The following is a 16,025-nucleotide window of genomic DNA, read 5'->3' as shown; positions in this document are numbered from 1 at the left end:
ATTATGGGCAAACTAGGAAACAGTCTACAAATGATAGCTTTTTAAAAGAATGAAAAAACAGAACATGGAAGCTTCTAAAGACATTTGCAGGATGATGGTCAACATGTAAGGTCCTTCTGCTTATAAAGGTGGTGCAGTGCTTCACATTGGAAGAAAAAGAAATGCTTCAAAAGTGCAGATGGGTGTACACATAGCACCTGTTGGCAGCTTCTTAAACCGAATGCATCTTTTCCCAGAATCTCAGTGTGGCTGCAGAAGGCCGCTTAACCACTTAATCTCAGAATAAAATGGGCTGCTTTCACCAGTTGCTGGCAGGTGCTACTTTAATGTTCCCATATGCCAGAAACTTTCCAAGTCAAGGTAGAAGAATTGGAATGCTTAAAGAATAAATATTTTATTTATTTATTTATTAAATTTCTCCCGCACCCATCTCCACCCAATGGGGGACTCTGGGTGACTCACACAAAACATTAAAACCATAAATATATATAAATACATAAAACGTCAAAATTTTAAAAGCATTACTAAAATATATTTTATAATAATAAAATAAAATATTGTATTTATTATATTTATTATATATTTATTATAAGATTAATAATAAAATATAATAAAAATATGGGAACTTGATAATAAGTAGTACATTTTTCCCCCTTTAATTTAGTAGACATTTCAAAATACTAATGTGAACTAATTCTTTTATTTGGTTAAAAACAGCTTTAAATAGCTACATATTTCAGGAGTGGGTCTGGATCTCAGTTCACTAATTTTATCATCGATAAAGCTTTAATAGTCTGAAGAATGTATCATGCTGTTGCACCGTTCATATAAATGAACTGCGGTATGCAAAACTGACTAAGGAATTTTTTGTTCTCCCTTCAGCTTCTTTATCACTTTGCATTGAAGGTAAGAACATCACCTGAAATACACTTCGTGTGAAGGTGGCATTCGTCCAGCTGCAGTGTTAAATATATTTCACATCCCATCCTATTCAAGACTTAATGTGTTGCTAGAAGTGATGCCTACCTTATACATTCTTTTCTAAATTGCTATGCTTATGTTGCAAACAGGTTATTTTTATTACTTTGGCTTCCACACTAAATTAGAGAGATAATTGTCAGCCCTGACTATACACGTTAAGCAATTAACTAATTTTGTGGGGGGGGTTTAAGTGCAAGAAGTTTAGGGTTTACAGTAAAGGTTTGATCTGTTCCTAAACTGAAAATATACAAGAGAAGCAGAGACTTCTATATAAGACTAACCTCAATACTATGAATTACCATTAAAATATTAGTAAGAATATTAGTAAAAGATTAGATAAGGAGCATAAATTATCCTTATGTTAACAAGCATACCTGTTTTTCTTTTTGAATATGCAAGTTTTAATCCCCACCCCACCCCAAAATCTACAAACCCTGTTAATATGTCTTTCACATTTAAATTGCCAAGCGTGTATGTGTGTGAGCATTCCTCTACTGAACTGTTGTTCGAAACAGGTTTCCTAATGAAGAATGAAAATTATTTGATTTTGAATAAGGACTGGTGGAAAACAGTTTGAGAGCTGCTTTGCTTTCTTGCAGCTCCATAAGATTGGCTTAACATATATAAATAGAAGAAAGAATTATAACTTAATTCTTCATTTGAGAAAGACAATAAGTTAAATCATATACTAGTTTAGCCTTACAAGTTTTTGAAAGCTACTCTTGGATAAAGAAATGTGGTCTTGCCCATAGACCCATAATTAGCAAGCTTCCCAATTTTTGAACTTGTGTTCACTGCATTGCTTCATGCTGCTGTCTGAATATATCCTGATCAGAAGCTGTGTTGCTAAATTCCACTCTTCCTATTGATGTTGTAGAAAAGCAAAGAAAAGTCCATTCGCAGCACAAATTGTGTTGTTTCTCCTGGCAACAGTGTTGTGTCTTTGAATTATTGTAGAAAGCAGAAATTCAGGTGGTGAAACTTTCCATGATGCTTGTATTAGGAATGTATCGGCTACTGAGCCTTGGCCTGGTCCACTCTTTTTGAAAAGGGGGAGTTTTGCCCCCCCCCCAAAAAAAAATCGCCAACCAACCTCTTGTGTTAAATGCAGGAATAAGGAAAGTTTTCAAACACATATGTTGGACTTAGAAAAAGTGGATTTTCATCATCATTAACAACAACTCTTTATTATGGTCGAAGACTATGTGTCTTCAAAGGAACATTTAAAATGCAGGAGAAATATTATAAAAGTATAATATCAATCTTATAACAGAGATACGTTCCATTAGAATATCTCAATGGATTCTATGAGCATGGACCCAAAATTGCCTACCTTGTAGGTGATATCAATGTTGTTTGTCTGCTAAAAGGAATGAAGAAAAACTAGCTTCTGAATGCTAAGGAAGATGTAGTAGAAATGAAACAAGCTGCATGTGGAGGTCCCTCTAGCAGGAGCAGCATAAAAGCATGTCCAATATTTCAACTGCCCCCAATCCACAAGACAAACATGTCCATTAAGTGTTATATTACTTAATCTGTGTTGTAGCAGAGCAGATTAAAGGATGTCTGTATGAGCCATACAGAATGCTCTCCAGTATTTGGGTAAAGCCAATATCTTAAGATAACAGGCTGGCTGGATTATTGATTTTAATACACTTAGAGCAATGATAACTTAAGATTCCATAGCAGAAAAAGCTAATCAGAACTGAAGCCCATGATGGGTGGGTCTTCCTAAAAAAATGGGTTATATTGAAAATATAAGTGCAAACAATTCCCATGAAGAAAAAATGCAGAACAGAAGGAGCCAAAGTAATTACACCAAACACTTAGTGAAGATCTGAAAACAAGTCCAATAGAAAAGGTGGAAAGACAAATAAGACATCAAGAAGGAATACATAAAGAAAACTGGAATAGTAGAGACAATACTAGGACTGTTAAACCTCAGAATGAGCTGAAGTGGACAATGGGCACTAAGAACAAGTTAGGGACAGCATGCAGAGCATGGCTTCTGGAATTCTGTCCAATCCCTTAATGGCACCTCTGCGCTGACCAGGCCGGGAGATGGTGAGGGCTTACAAATGAGGCAGCTGGCAGGTTTTTGACCCACTGCCTAATTATTTGTCCCATAGGGATAGCTTTGGGTTTTTTTCTGCATTTATTTGTCTGCAGCCCCTAGCTGGATCTGGCCCATTTTCAAACTCAGTGCTACTTTTTTGGCTACACAAGTTTTGGCTCTGTTCTGTTTTGTTCTCCAATGAGGAAAACAAAAAATTGAACAATGAAGAAAAGGAACTTACTCAACTCGAGTACAGGTAAAGTTCCAGATGACTAGAGGAGGGCAAATGCCCCTATCTTCAAAAAAAAAGAGTGAAAAATGGATTCTGAGAACTGCAAATTCATCAGTTTGATATCAATCCTTAGGAATATTCTGGAAAACTTCAACAAGACATTGATATATAAGCCCTTCAAAAAATCAATTCAATAATTACCAGAATGGGTTTGTCAAGACCAATTCTTACAGACTAGACTTTTTAAAAAATTGAATGCATAGCTGGCTTGAAAATCATCTTGAAAGAGATCTCATTAATGGTTCCATATCAGAGAAGTATCAAGTGTGGTGCCCCAAATTTCAGTCCAGGATTCTATACTGTTCAACATTTGTATTTTGTTATTTGGATGAGGAGTGGAAGGAATGATTATGAACTTTACAGATGACAGAAAATTAGGTGGCATACCCAATAACCTGGAATGATGTACTGTATATGCTGCCAAACTTGTCGACCTCCAGGTGTGTGGACTTTAACTTCCAGGTTTCTTAGCAATGGTCATGCTGGCTAGGGAATTCTGGGAGTTGAAGTCCACACATCTAGAAGTTGCTAGGGTTGGAAAACACTACCATAGAAGACAGAAATGAACAACAGGATATTACTGATAGATTAGAAAAATGGACTGAAAGTTACAGAATGTAATTTAATACAGAGAAATGCAAAGTTATGTACTTAGGAAACAAGAATAAAACAGAGATATACAATAGGAGACACTTGAGTTGATAATCTTTATGGGAAAAGTTCTTACAATAGTAGCTGATTATAAACTGAATCAATGTGATACAATGATTAAGGTTTGGACTAGGAGTGGCGAGACGTTGGTTCACATCTACTCCCAGCCACAGAAGCTCACTGGGTAATTGGGCCAGTCACACACTCTCAGTTCAGCATACCTCACAGAGTTGTTGTGGGGAAAAATAGAAGGAGGGAGCAGTGTGTGCTTTGTCTTGAGCTCCTAAACAAAAGATGGGATATAGACCCAGTAAATAAATAATGCATACATAGGAAAAGCAGTGTGACATGACTGAAAAAAGGCAAATGTAATTTTAGACTGCATCAACAGAAACATCATTTCCAAACTAGAATGTGATTCTACTTTACTGTGCTTTATTCAGATCCCACTTTGAGTGTTGTGTCCAGTTCTGGTCATCACCCTCTAAGAAGGATTCAGAGAAGCTGGAACAGTTTCATAGAAGGGTAAAGAAAATGACCAAGGGATTAGAAACTTAAGTCCTGTGAGGAACTGGGAGTATTTAGCCTTGAGAAGACTGAAGGAGAATAAGATACCACTCTTCAGATATAGAGGTGGGGGTGGGGAATGCCTCATAGAAGGTCCAAACCTTTCCTTCATTGTTCCAGAGCACAGAAATAGGAATGTTCCTAACAAAAAGAGCAGCTGGACACCAGAACCAATTCCCCAGGGAGATGGTGGCTTCACTTTATGGGATGTATTCAGGCAGAGGGGAGATCCCCCATCTCTCTGGGATGCTTCAATTTGGATTCCACACTGAGTAGGGGGGTTGATTCAGTGGTCTCTATCTGTGAAACAGTTACTGCATGCAATCCCCCCCCCTTTCTCTTACAGAATTATAGTGCCGGAAGGAACCTCACTGATGTTTAATCCAAACCCCTCCCAAAATGGAAAAGTGACTCATGAGTCTACACAACTGGAGCACTTTTCCAACCACAAAAGCACTGCCTGTTGGGGCCATATTTTCCACTACCCATAGGGAATCCCTTCTAGGTTTTAGCTGCAGCTCTTTTCCCAGTTTCCACGGGCAAGGGGGTTCATCTTCATCTATGAATTAAATGTCTGTACTGAGCTTTAAAATCCAGAATAGATTTCTGAGGTTTTTAATCTAATATTTTTAAAATAATCTTTTTAAAAACTGCAGTTCTGTGCCGAAATACTTAGGCTCAAGCACCCCTGAACTCAAATGGAGTTACTTTCCAGCAGACATAAAGATGACTGCAGCCTACTATATAACCATTTGATTATGTTTCTGATTGCTTAAATTTTTTGCAATCCTTCTTTGGTGCTCTGTACTTAAGTAGTAAGTTGGGGCAAAGGAGATCAGTATTACAAATAAAAACAAATTTGAAACAAGAATGGCAACTAAAACCAAAGGGGTGGAGAATAGGAACTAGCAAACATAACAACATCACAAAGATTCTAACCTACTTATTTTGATATGAAATACCTTCAGGATTCAGCTATAATCCTCTTAACATATATGTTATTTTTCACAGATTGCTTGAACTAAAGCCTTGATGACTAGCATTTATTCAGTATGCCACTGAAGGAATCTACACTTCTCTAGGTGAGTTTTGCTGCTGTCTGGTCCAAAAGTCACTCACTTTGGGTCCCGTTGATCAAGCACTGTCATCTAGCAGACCCAGGAAATGAACCTTCTCAGTCCGTTGCACCAGCCATCCAGAACGGCATCTCCCTGGAGATTTGGAGATGTGTATGGGTCCTACCTACCAGCTCTTAAATGAGCATTAAACCCTTGGCTCTTTCCCCAAGCCTTGCGTTAGTGTGTGGTCAGGCCCCTTTAATTCGGGTGGGGTGGGGTGGGGTGAGTGTTTCGGATTTGTTCCCTCTGATTAAAACAAAACAAAACATGGTATTGTTTTGACCTGTTCTTACATTATGAAGCCACCCAGAGTCATTCTGGAGTTGGGCGACCTAGAAATCTGATAAATAAATAAATCCCCAAAGTTGCCATCTTCAGATCTCTATGTAACTTTTGGTTCTTTGAGAAAATTTGTCAAACAGGAATCATTTGGAGGTTTCAACATTTATTTCCACCTTGATCCAGAGTGTTGCCTATCCTCCCTGTGGTATGAGTTCCTGATGGCTGCTTTATCCCCACCCACCCCCCTCTTTAACTGCTACATTGGGATTTATTAGTCAGACTTCCCCTCCAACTCTTTCTCCTAGCTTCAGCTTTCTTACTTAACTTTGCCCCAGGTCTTTGATCTGCAAATTTTCTTGGGCCCTAATTCATCCCTGTTCTTCACTCCTTTAAGTTAAAAGGAAAAACATGCAAAATTACAACAAAGTTGAATGTGTGTCTAACGTATTGTAATTTTGCCACGAACAGTTCTGGCTTCCTCTGGGGATTTTCATATGTTAAGGCTGGGCTGGGGGGGCTGGGGGGGGGGACGGCTTGCTACTTGTTTGTCTACCTTAAGGGAAATAGAGGGGATTGGGAGGCAGCAGGAGGAGAGAGCCAGCGAGCCAGAGACGGCAGGGAGAGGTCTTTTTCTAAAAGCACTTTGGCTCTGTCCATGGTCAAAGTAATTCAGCCGTAATCCCCCTTTCTCTTCCTCTCCTGGAGCTCTATTCATATTCTAATCACAGCTTTTCCTTCCCTAAACCAGCCACTTTATCAGAGCCCCGGCTTTGCTCTGCTCCTCCGTTCCCTGCGTAGCTCCCAGAGGCGCCTTCGGAAGAGACGCCCCACTTTCGCCCGGCGTTGCTGGCGTCCTCCTCGGCGCGCCCCTCGCCCTCCCACACGAGCCCCACGCGATTCCCGAGCACCGTGCGAGCGCCCACGGCTCGGCAGCGGGCCTAACTTGGGCGCGCTTTCCAGGGCGGCAGCCTTTCCCCTCCTCTGTCCGCGCCACCCTCCTAGGCTCATTTCTTGAACTAGTTATGGCCCAAGGGGAATATATATATAAAATTTATTATATATATATATAATAAACACAAGGGGAACACACACACACACACACGTCTCTCTCTCTCGTTGTGTGGATCCCTCTCTGCATAGGCTACCTCCAAAGGGTCCCTTCACGCATTACGCAGCGCCCAGGACAGGACGTCACAGCCCAAACTCGGCTCTGTTCTTTTTTTTGAGGGGGGGAGGCGGTAAAGACGTTAGTGAACGGTGGGGGCCACCTTTGAATGTTGTGGTGGGCATATTTTAGGCAACAGCCAAACCACGTCGGGGAAAGACTGAGAGGGCCCGGCGTGTGAAGCCCCCGGAACACCCAGAGAGAGGAAGGGGGAGGCAAAGAGGCTCTTTTCCTCAGAGCAAATTCTCTGGAGGAGGGGGAGGGGCGGGGGGCAGTCGGACCGGAGGAGGAGTGCGAAGTCCGGGTCGATCCCAGGCTGTCCTGAGCCAAACGCGGGGGGGGGGGAGAGAAAGGGGGCGAAGGGGTCCGGCTGTGCGTGGAACTTTCACCAAGACAAGCCTTCCCGAAGGGCGAGCGGGGAGGGGGAAGCCGCCGAAAGAAGTGTGGGGCTCACTCGCCGAAGAGCTCCGAAGTCTCTCTCTCTCTCTCTCCCCCCCCCCTTTGCCGGAGGAGCTCTTTTCTTATTCAAAACAGTGGCACAATGGGGTTCACATTGAGCCTTGCCACATCCCCATCTGACTAGCAGCCATTCATCAGGCTGGCCGGCCTATCAATGACATTTCTCCCATCAGGGCTCCTATAAAATCACGCTTTTTCCCATGAAACATCCGCAAACATTTTGACGGCTCCGACGTTGCCCTGCTGGATTTACTGAGGGTCTCTCTCTCTTTCTCTCTCCCCACCCTCTCTTCCCCCCTTCTGGCCTCCCCCCATCTCTCTCTCTCTCTCTCTCTATCTCACACACACACACACACACACACACTCACACACGGATTCTGCTTCCTCCCCCTCGCTCTCGCCTGCCCCTGTGAGCCAAGGGGAACTCCCCAAAACGCACCTCGGACGTTGGGGCTCCTGTACTGTCCATGGGATCAGCATGCATTGTGGGTTGCTGCAGGAACCTGACATGGATTCCACAGGTCAGTCCAAGCCATCGGGGCGGCCCGCAACAGCTCAAGCCCAGGCCAACGTGGCTGGAGCGGAGGGTGGTGGAGATCCGACCTGTCAGCTCTGCTTAGCGGGCGGCCGGATCCAAGGTGCCATGCCATCGCAGGGAAAGGCCCGGACCCCAGGCATTTGGCCTCACTCTGCAAGCCTGGGTGGGAAGGATCGGGGCCACCTGTCCTTCAACTTTCTTTGCAGACTTCCACCAGCCCAGATGGTTTTAAAGGGGGGTCTTCTAGGGTGGAATTGACTTTGAGGTGTTACCAGAATGGAACTAGTCAGAAGGAGGGACAGAAAGGTTTTGGGCAGGGGAATGACTCCTGTTTGGGGTTCTCTTGCAAATCCAGGGCGGTGAGGAGAATCCGCCTGAGTTTTGCTCTGCTGGAGGCTTTCATTTTCAGGACCACTTGCACCAATGACCTCTGCCTTGCTTAGTAGTTGAGAGGTTCCCTTCTTGGGCCCAGGAGGGGAAAAGCGGGGGGGGGGGGCAGCCTTAGGAGTTCTTAGGATTATGAGCTGAGGAGGAGGAGGAGGAGGAGGAGGAGGAGGAGGAGGAGGAGGAAGATGGTAGTAGGAGCACTAGTTAATTCTTGGGGCAAATCTTCACTTAAGATCATAGGCCGATACTGCTGTGAAGCAACTCCCACTATCTCAAAGCAAAACTCTGTACTTGGAATTAATCCTATTAATTGCCTTGGCTCTTAAATATGTTTAGAATATCAGCTTTAATCCCTCTCTTTTCTCATTTGTGTATTTATGATCCTTCCCCCAGCCCTTCCTTTACTCCTGTTGGAGTCTCTGCTCACTCCAGATGTATCAGTTGCTTTCACCTCACTCTTGCTACCCAGTGGCAGCTGATCCAGCCCTCACATCTGGAGCCTCTCTGGTTGGAGGCACTAGTGAAGTGGCAAGAAGTGATTGTTGCTTTGTTCCCACGGGGATACCCTAAATGAGGTCCGTTAGCTTGCAGGAGGTGCCAGATAGGACTCTAGGCGCAGAAGCTGTAAAATCTCAGCAGGTGCTGAGCAGAGGCAGAAGGGGGTAGGTGGAGGGAGCTTAAATCTAAAGATGTAGTGAGGGCAACTTTTTCTCTATTTATTTTAGAATCATCGTTCAGTCTTAGGCTGTTACTCCTTGGCTTGTCGACTTCTCGGACCTATTGTATGGAAGTCAATGGGGATGTTCTACAAGAAGGGGTTTGAGGGATTATAGGTGTAAGTTGCACTGAAATTTGGAAGTTAGATCTAAATGGGCTTTTCGAGAAACATATAGGGCGGGGGATGGGGAAGAGTTTGCAATAGTTGGACAGATGTCTAAGAAACGTGTCTGGCTGAGAAATCCACAGGAGAACGAAGCTGCTGGCAGGGAGATCAAGTGACCCGGGTTGAAGGATCGGGCCCCCACCCATTACCCCAAAGCCTCCAAAAGCTTTTCCTTTCTACTCCCCACCTCGAGATTTTAGGGTGGACGTTTTAGCTAGGCCGTGCTGTTGCTCTCGCTCTCCTTTCTGGGGATCCCCATAACAAAACAGCAGAAAAAAATGCAGGTTTAAAAAGGGCGCCGAATGGCACTCTGGATATCTCCATAAGGAATGTTTGCAAGAAGAATATTTCAGAGGGGAAAAGTGATGAGAGCATCAACTGGCCTGTTTTTGGAAAGTGTTGTTAGGATCTGGCACCCTAAGGATCGAAAGGAAAGGTATACCAAAATAATGAAAGTCAAAATCAAAACAAATAAAAATATCCCGAACGAGGAATCCGAAACTTGAACACTGCCAGATATGTTTCCTGTCAAAATTTGAATTTTGAAAACTAAACGGCTGGCGCGGGGGGGGGGGAGCAGGAATGAGAGATCTATGTAGGGCTTCCCCCCTTTAAAATGGAAGCTTTCTTAAGGCTCTTTTGCTGTGACAAATAAAGTGTACCGAGCGATCCTTGAACAGCGCGATGTTCAGGAAAAGGGGCGATGGGAGTGGGGTAAAACTTATCCAGGGGTGCAGTGACGGGGGTTGAAGCCCGGGACCTCCTCAGCAGAATGACCAGGCTGCCTCCACCCCCAATAGGGCAACCTGGCTTCTTCCTATAAATCCCCAAGGTGGGATAAACCCCAACGCCTTCGTTGTGATCAATAGCTATACGAGTTATCGGTCGCCGTGGAAGCTCCCGGACCTCCAAGCCAGTCGCCGGGCGATGCCTCCCGCACTAGGGCGCCCACGCTTAGCCGCCTTCCAGCTTCTTCCCGGCCGGATGAACGGGACGCTCCGCTCGCAGGGCCAGGGCCGATGTCGGTCCCCAGTTCCTCGCCGAGCCAGCCTGGCGCAAGCCCTCAAAGGCAAGGGGACAGTTCCCGGCTAGTTGGCAGCGGGATTGATTAAGATAATATTAATCAGGAATCACTTTCCCGACCTTGCTCAACAGATGGCATGGAAAGTGGGGCTTTTGGCGTTGCCCCATTCAGGAACTTTCGCCTCCTTTTCAGAGGACTTAATCCAATTAGGCTTTCTTCGGAGTTTCAGTTGTTATGTAAAGAATCCTTTTGCATCGGCGGAGAAATATAGCTTCATCGAGGGAGGGGGGCGGGGGCGGGACGGCACTCTCATTTTAATTTTTTCTGGTCGTTCACATCTCTTCTCCAACCTACCCATGCCTTTAAATCGCTCACTGGGGAAATCAATTGGAATTTGAAGTCGTAATTACAGCTTCCTTATACTGTATCTAGTTTGTATCAAACTTTAGGGCATCTCTAGTTATGCGCCTCATAATCTCCAGTTATGATATGGGCAAGTATGGGTTAAAATAATAGTAGTTATGCGCCTATACAATTAATAAAAATAACGGTGGCTAAGCCGTTTTGAGCAAACTCTGATCTCTTTCTGCCTTCAGTATAAGTTTCGAATCATGTTGATTCAGTCAAATGTTGCTAAATCAATTTAAAGCCATGCAACAGGTTGATCTATAAAGAAAATTTGCTCAACTCAGCTGAAGCACAAACCTTCTTTGTGGGATAATGATGCATTCGATGCTAAAATCTGATTTAATCTGACTTTTCATTCTTACATTAGGGGTGCTTAAGGCAATTTTCCCCAGCTAGTGTTGCTGGCCAGGACAACTGGAATTCCAAGAATTGTAGTCCAACTTATCTAGTGTGTATCATGTTAAGAGTAGGTAGTTTGCGAGGAGTCGGGGGGGGGGTATTTATGTTTTTGTTTTATTTTATAAATTTGAAATGATGGAAGGCAGGGAACTTTAGATTTAGATCCCTAAATTTAATCTGTACCAAGGAAATTGCGAAAGGAAAAGAAAATCCTTTCTATTGAACAGTGACAAGATTAATTAATGAATTAATTGAAACTGAGAAGTGGCAGAATTGATAGAAGCAGCAAACTGGAGGTCTTGACCTATGATGATTCCAAAGTCTGTTCTCAGGATCCAGAAGCCCAGGAAAAGTGGTGGAACCTTCCTTTTCTCTACACTCCCCCCCCCCCACTTCAAGAAATCAATTTGCTTCAGAGCCTATTTTTAATGCGCTGCTCTAGAATGTGTGGTGTAGAAGCCAAGGCAAATATTTCTATACATGTAGGTGACAAAATGCAGTGCCTAAATATCTGTGATAGGGTCTACAATAGGAGTAGAATTAGGCGATATTAGAATCCAAAATTAATGTTCTTATAATCACCCCTCAGTGCTTTAGATTTGATTTGTTTCCTTCAAAATATAGTAAACTGCCAGCCCTGTTGTCTTTAGGAGACCTCCTGCTTATCTTTTTCTGCAGAGGGCTCTGGGTGTCTGCCCCTAAATCCTGTCCCAGTGGCACCTTAGTTCCAGGAGGGGTTCTTGAGCCCCAGGATCAAACCTTTAAAAGCACTAGCTACCGCTATCCCATATAATACAGGCTGGATTAGACTTTGGTGAACTGAGGTTAGCAACTTCATTGTTTTTAGCTGCTGACCCCTTTTCTTTTCCTTGTCCTCACCCAAGCCCCCCACTGTTCTTGCTAAGGAAAGATGCATGCTGAACCAAGCCATCAGCTAGTTTGGCAGTGATGGTTATTGACTGACTTTTTCAATGAGAATTAAATGAAGGCATTACACACAATTTGGAAACACATCCCTTGGATCCTCTTTGTTGTAATTGGATAATGAGAGAAATGGAAAGTGAGCAGTATATGAGAGGGTTATTTATAATCCAAAATTTGTGAGCTGTATCCTTAAAGAGGGAGGCATGCTCATTACAAATGGTCTTAACTAGCTTCCCCAGCCCACATGGACAGTCAAAGGCTGTTTTCTCATATTCTAGACCTACTTCCACTCCAATAGATGTTTTGTCTATGCTTATTGCAGACTCTATAATCATAGAATCATAGGGTTGGAACAAGTCCAGAACTTCATACTTTTTATTGTGACCAATGTTTGCTTTCCCTCTTTTAGGAAAGTATGTTCATTTAGTGATGTTTGGGGGGATACTTCCCTATCAAGTATTACAGAGGCTGTTTTACAATGACTGAAAGAAAAGGAGATGTTGGGTGTCTGGTGGAGAGGGAATCAGAAATTCCAGAGGTGCTAGAATTGACAGTTCAACAACTCTGTACTTGGTGGATGAAACAGAGAATTTGAGAATCTTTGTTGCTTTACAACATATGAAGATATTTTATAACTTACCCAATACACATTTTATTCACCAGCTATGCTTTCTCTTTATACATATCTCGGGGCAACTGCAAATGGCTATGCTTCAGATATGCCAAAATGGGCAACTCGGAAGGCTTTTGTTTAAATGTTTGCAAGCTGGGCAATCCAAGCTATGTTTCTACAACTTTCTCTTAATGGTATCCATGAAGAACATATTTGTGTGTATCTTTTTCATATAGCAGTACTTTCCCCCTGGCATAGTCTGTTAAGGCGAGGTTATCCAAACTGTGCTTTTTAAAATCACAATTTCTTATTTGCTCTTTCCTCACTGAACATTAGTAAATTTGCCAATTTTATCTAAGAAAAGATAGTGAACATTTCTAATCCGTGAGATGTTTGAATCATTGAATACAATAAGATGGTAGCATAAATAAGGTTTCTCTATCATCTTCTATTCTGCAGAATATGTAGGTGAAAAATACTTTAGCTATTGAATTCCATGTCTATAAAACTGCTGAATTTACAGACATATACGCAAGATTGGTTCTGATTTGTCTTTTGATTTCAGATGAATTAAGAAAGATACAGGTTATTTTAGAAATTAGTTTGTTACAAAGTTTAACAATTTTAAGAACCATAATAAGGTAAAGCATGTGATTAAAGAAGCTGCAGCTGAGCATAGATAATAACATCAGGAGAGGTAATAATGATCACAAATTCTATTTGGCTCAGATAGCATTTGGCATCATGCAATTACATTTTAGTACCACAGAGCTCATGCATGGAGAATGGAGAATGAAGCAATGGATAAAGCATAACTAGTAAATCTATAAGGTCTACAGTTTGCCTGAAGACAGTATGTTGGTTTTTTACCAGTCTTACTAAAGAGAAGGTCCTTATTTGTGCAGGCCCTCCTAAATCACACTGAATGTTTCCCATTCATTTTGCTACCTTGAAATACCCTCACTAGGACCCCAGGACTACGTGTTGGGGAAGAAGGGATATAAATTCTTGTCTATGTTTACAGAAGTCTTATCAAAAGAAGTGGGAGGGAGAAAGGGAGGGACCACAGAGTTCTTTGCTTTCTTTCACTTTGAGGCCTTTACTCTTTTTTTGTAAAGTTATTACTTGCATTGTACAGGTTTAACTGCATGGGTACCAAAGAGTAGAGGGAGAAGCAAATAAGATGTAATTGACAGAAGCATCTGACTCATAAATCATGAGCAATCCTGATCATTTTTCACAATATGCAACAAAGATTTTGTTCCTCATGGCTCTGCGGTTGGGTAGAATGAAGCAGCGGCCTCAGGCAACTGACTTTGAGTGCTAGGAAATAGCAGCATTTTGTTAGTTTAATTGATCATGGCTGCATTTTTACTAGCAAGGATAGACAGAAGTGGGATTTTAGGATTTTCAAATATGCAATATATCACAACATGCAATAGGCATACTGAGAAGTGTGGCTGGGTATGAGTACTGTCTGACTTGACTTGGGTCATGGATACCATTTGTTGCTCTAGGCTAGGGAAAAAAATTGGCCCATCTTTTTTTTTTTTTTGTTCTAGGCAGAACTGAAATGAAGACTGACTTGATGGTCTGGTTCAGTTAAAGCAGCTTCCTGGTAACGGTAGTGGTATTTAGAATCAATGTATTTTTGGTATCATAATCAATCAGTGAGAAGTGTTTATAATTAGTCTCAGCAGGGGCAGCATCTGGCTGACCAAAACAGAACCAAACCTGGTTAATTAATTTATTTATCTATTGTATCTGTATAGCCACCTATCTCACACAGAAGTGACTTAATATTGGGATGAGACCATCTGGGCTTGACTGAGAAGTCAGAAACATCTTAGAAGAAGGCAATGGCATACATCATTTCCATAGTGAGATAAAAAAAATAATAGAGTCAACTGAAGTCAAGCTCAGCTTGAGAATGTTACTATATTTATTTATAATTAACTTATAAATATTATAAATAACTTATAAACTTTATAATTAACTTATAATTGATATAATATATCAATATTATAATCCTTATAATATTATAATTATATTATATTATAATATTATAATCCTTATTATAATCCTTATAATATAGTTAATTTATAATTAACTGTGTCCTGGGGACACAAAACAAGTTTAAACAATGTACTGTATGCAATGGTATTATTGTATACAATAATACCGTAAAAACCACAAGAATATAAACATTATTTTAAACAAACCATTTTACAGATCTTGTGGAATGAGGTGGGATTTTGAGATGATAGAATTTGGGACCATAACACTAGTAGCTACAGGTGTGATAGCCATAATTTGAGAGTCCTTGCATATGAACTAGTTTTTCAGCATGTAATAAATCATATGCAAAATGTAACCCACTTCGTGTAATTAACTGCTACATCAGGGGGAAAGATATATCATAGTCTTCTCATCAATGTAGTATTCCAGAGTGCTTTTTTCAGTGTCAAAATCATTTTTTAAAAAAATGCTGCTTGCAGAGATACCCTTCAAAGTTCTATCGTTTCATTCTACTATGTAAAGACAGAGAGGTGCCAAACAGGGTTTGGGCAGTGCTTTGGATCTGATTCCAAAGAAGTATTTCAGTGTGTGTATGGGCACAAATGTAGCACCCATCTGTAGCTCTTTAAAGTAGCCATGTTTTTGCTTCAGATTGCTACATTGCCATGCAATCCCAGGCTTGCCAAAGATGCAGCTGCTTTAAAGAATTGCTCTGAAGAACTTTTTTCTAAATTTCGTCTCAAGTACTGCACAGTCCTGATGTCAAAATGAATTGTTAATTTTGCTACCATTACTGTTAACTTTAAATATGGATTGCTTTTTACCTCTAAAAAAAAAGCAGCACTAATGTTTGCTTGAGTGGCTTAACCTTCCTCACTTTTTAACTACTTAATATGCATCTTTGCTCTAGGGATTGCATGGCAATGTAGCAATCTGAAGCAACTATGTGATCCTGGGGAAAAACATCGCTACTTTAAAGAGCTACAGATGGGTGCTACATTTGTGTTTCTCAACCTCAGCAATTCAAAGATGTGTGGATTTCAACTCCCAGAATTCCCCAGCCAGTATCTTTAAATTGTTGAGGTTGAGAAACACTGCACTAGTGAAAGGAATGAGTTTTATGCTCTGTGTGTGGTTGCCTGTGTGTGAAATGGCCTTTAATATTGAAAGAAATGTTGTTCTTGATAATAAACTTATTATTAAAATTGGCTTTAGTTAAAAATAAACCCTCCTGGTGACTTTCAGTGATAGTTAAGCCA

At 41.6% G+C, this 16,025-nt stretch overlaps 1 protein-coding gene across 1 annotated transcript in view; it reads left to right on the top strand.

Moving 5' to 3' along the window:
* Nucleotides 1-8,049: 8,049 nt before the first annotated feature.
* The window catches only part of RFX4 (regulatory factor X4), an 84,304-nt gene continuing 76,328 nt past the window's right edge, over nucleotides 8,050-16,025 (top strand). Inside the window, exons 1-2 of the mRNA XM_088141514.1 lie at nucleotides 8,050-8,209; nucleotides 10,212-10,448. Of these exons, the coding sequence (XP_087997640.1) occupies nucleotides 8,050-8,209; nucleotides 10,212-10,448 (397 nt within the window). The remainder of the gene's footprint in view (nucleotides 8,210-10,211; nucleotides 10,449-16,025) is intronic.

This window comes from Python bivittatus, unplaced genomic scaffold, assembly GCF_059951505.1.
Source record: "Python bivittatus isolate LINGU-HERP-01145 unplaced genomic scaffold, Pbiv_v1 ctg000330_np1212, whole genome shotgun sequence".
NCBI classification, from domain to species: domain Eukaryota; kingdom Metazoa; phylum Chordata; class Lepidosauria; order Squamata; family Pythonidae; genus Python; species Python bivittatus.
The sequence above is the reverse complement of the archived record's forward strand: the minus strand, read 5'-3'. Positions and strand labels throughout refer to the sequence as shown.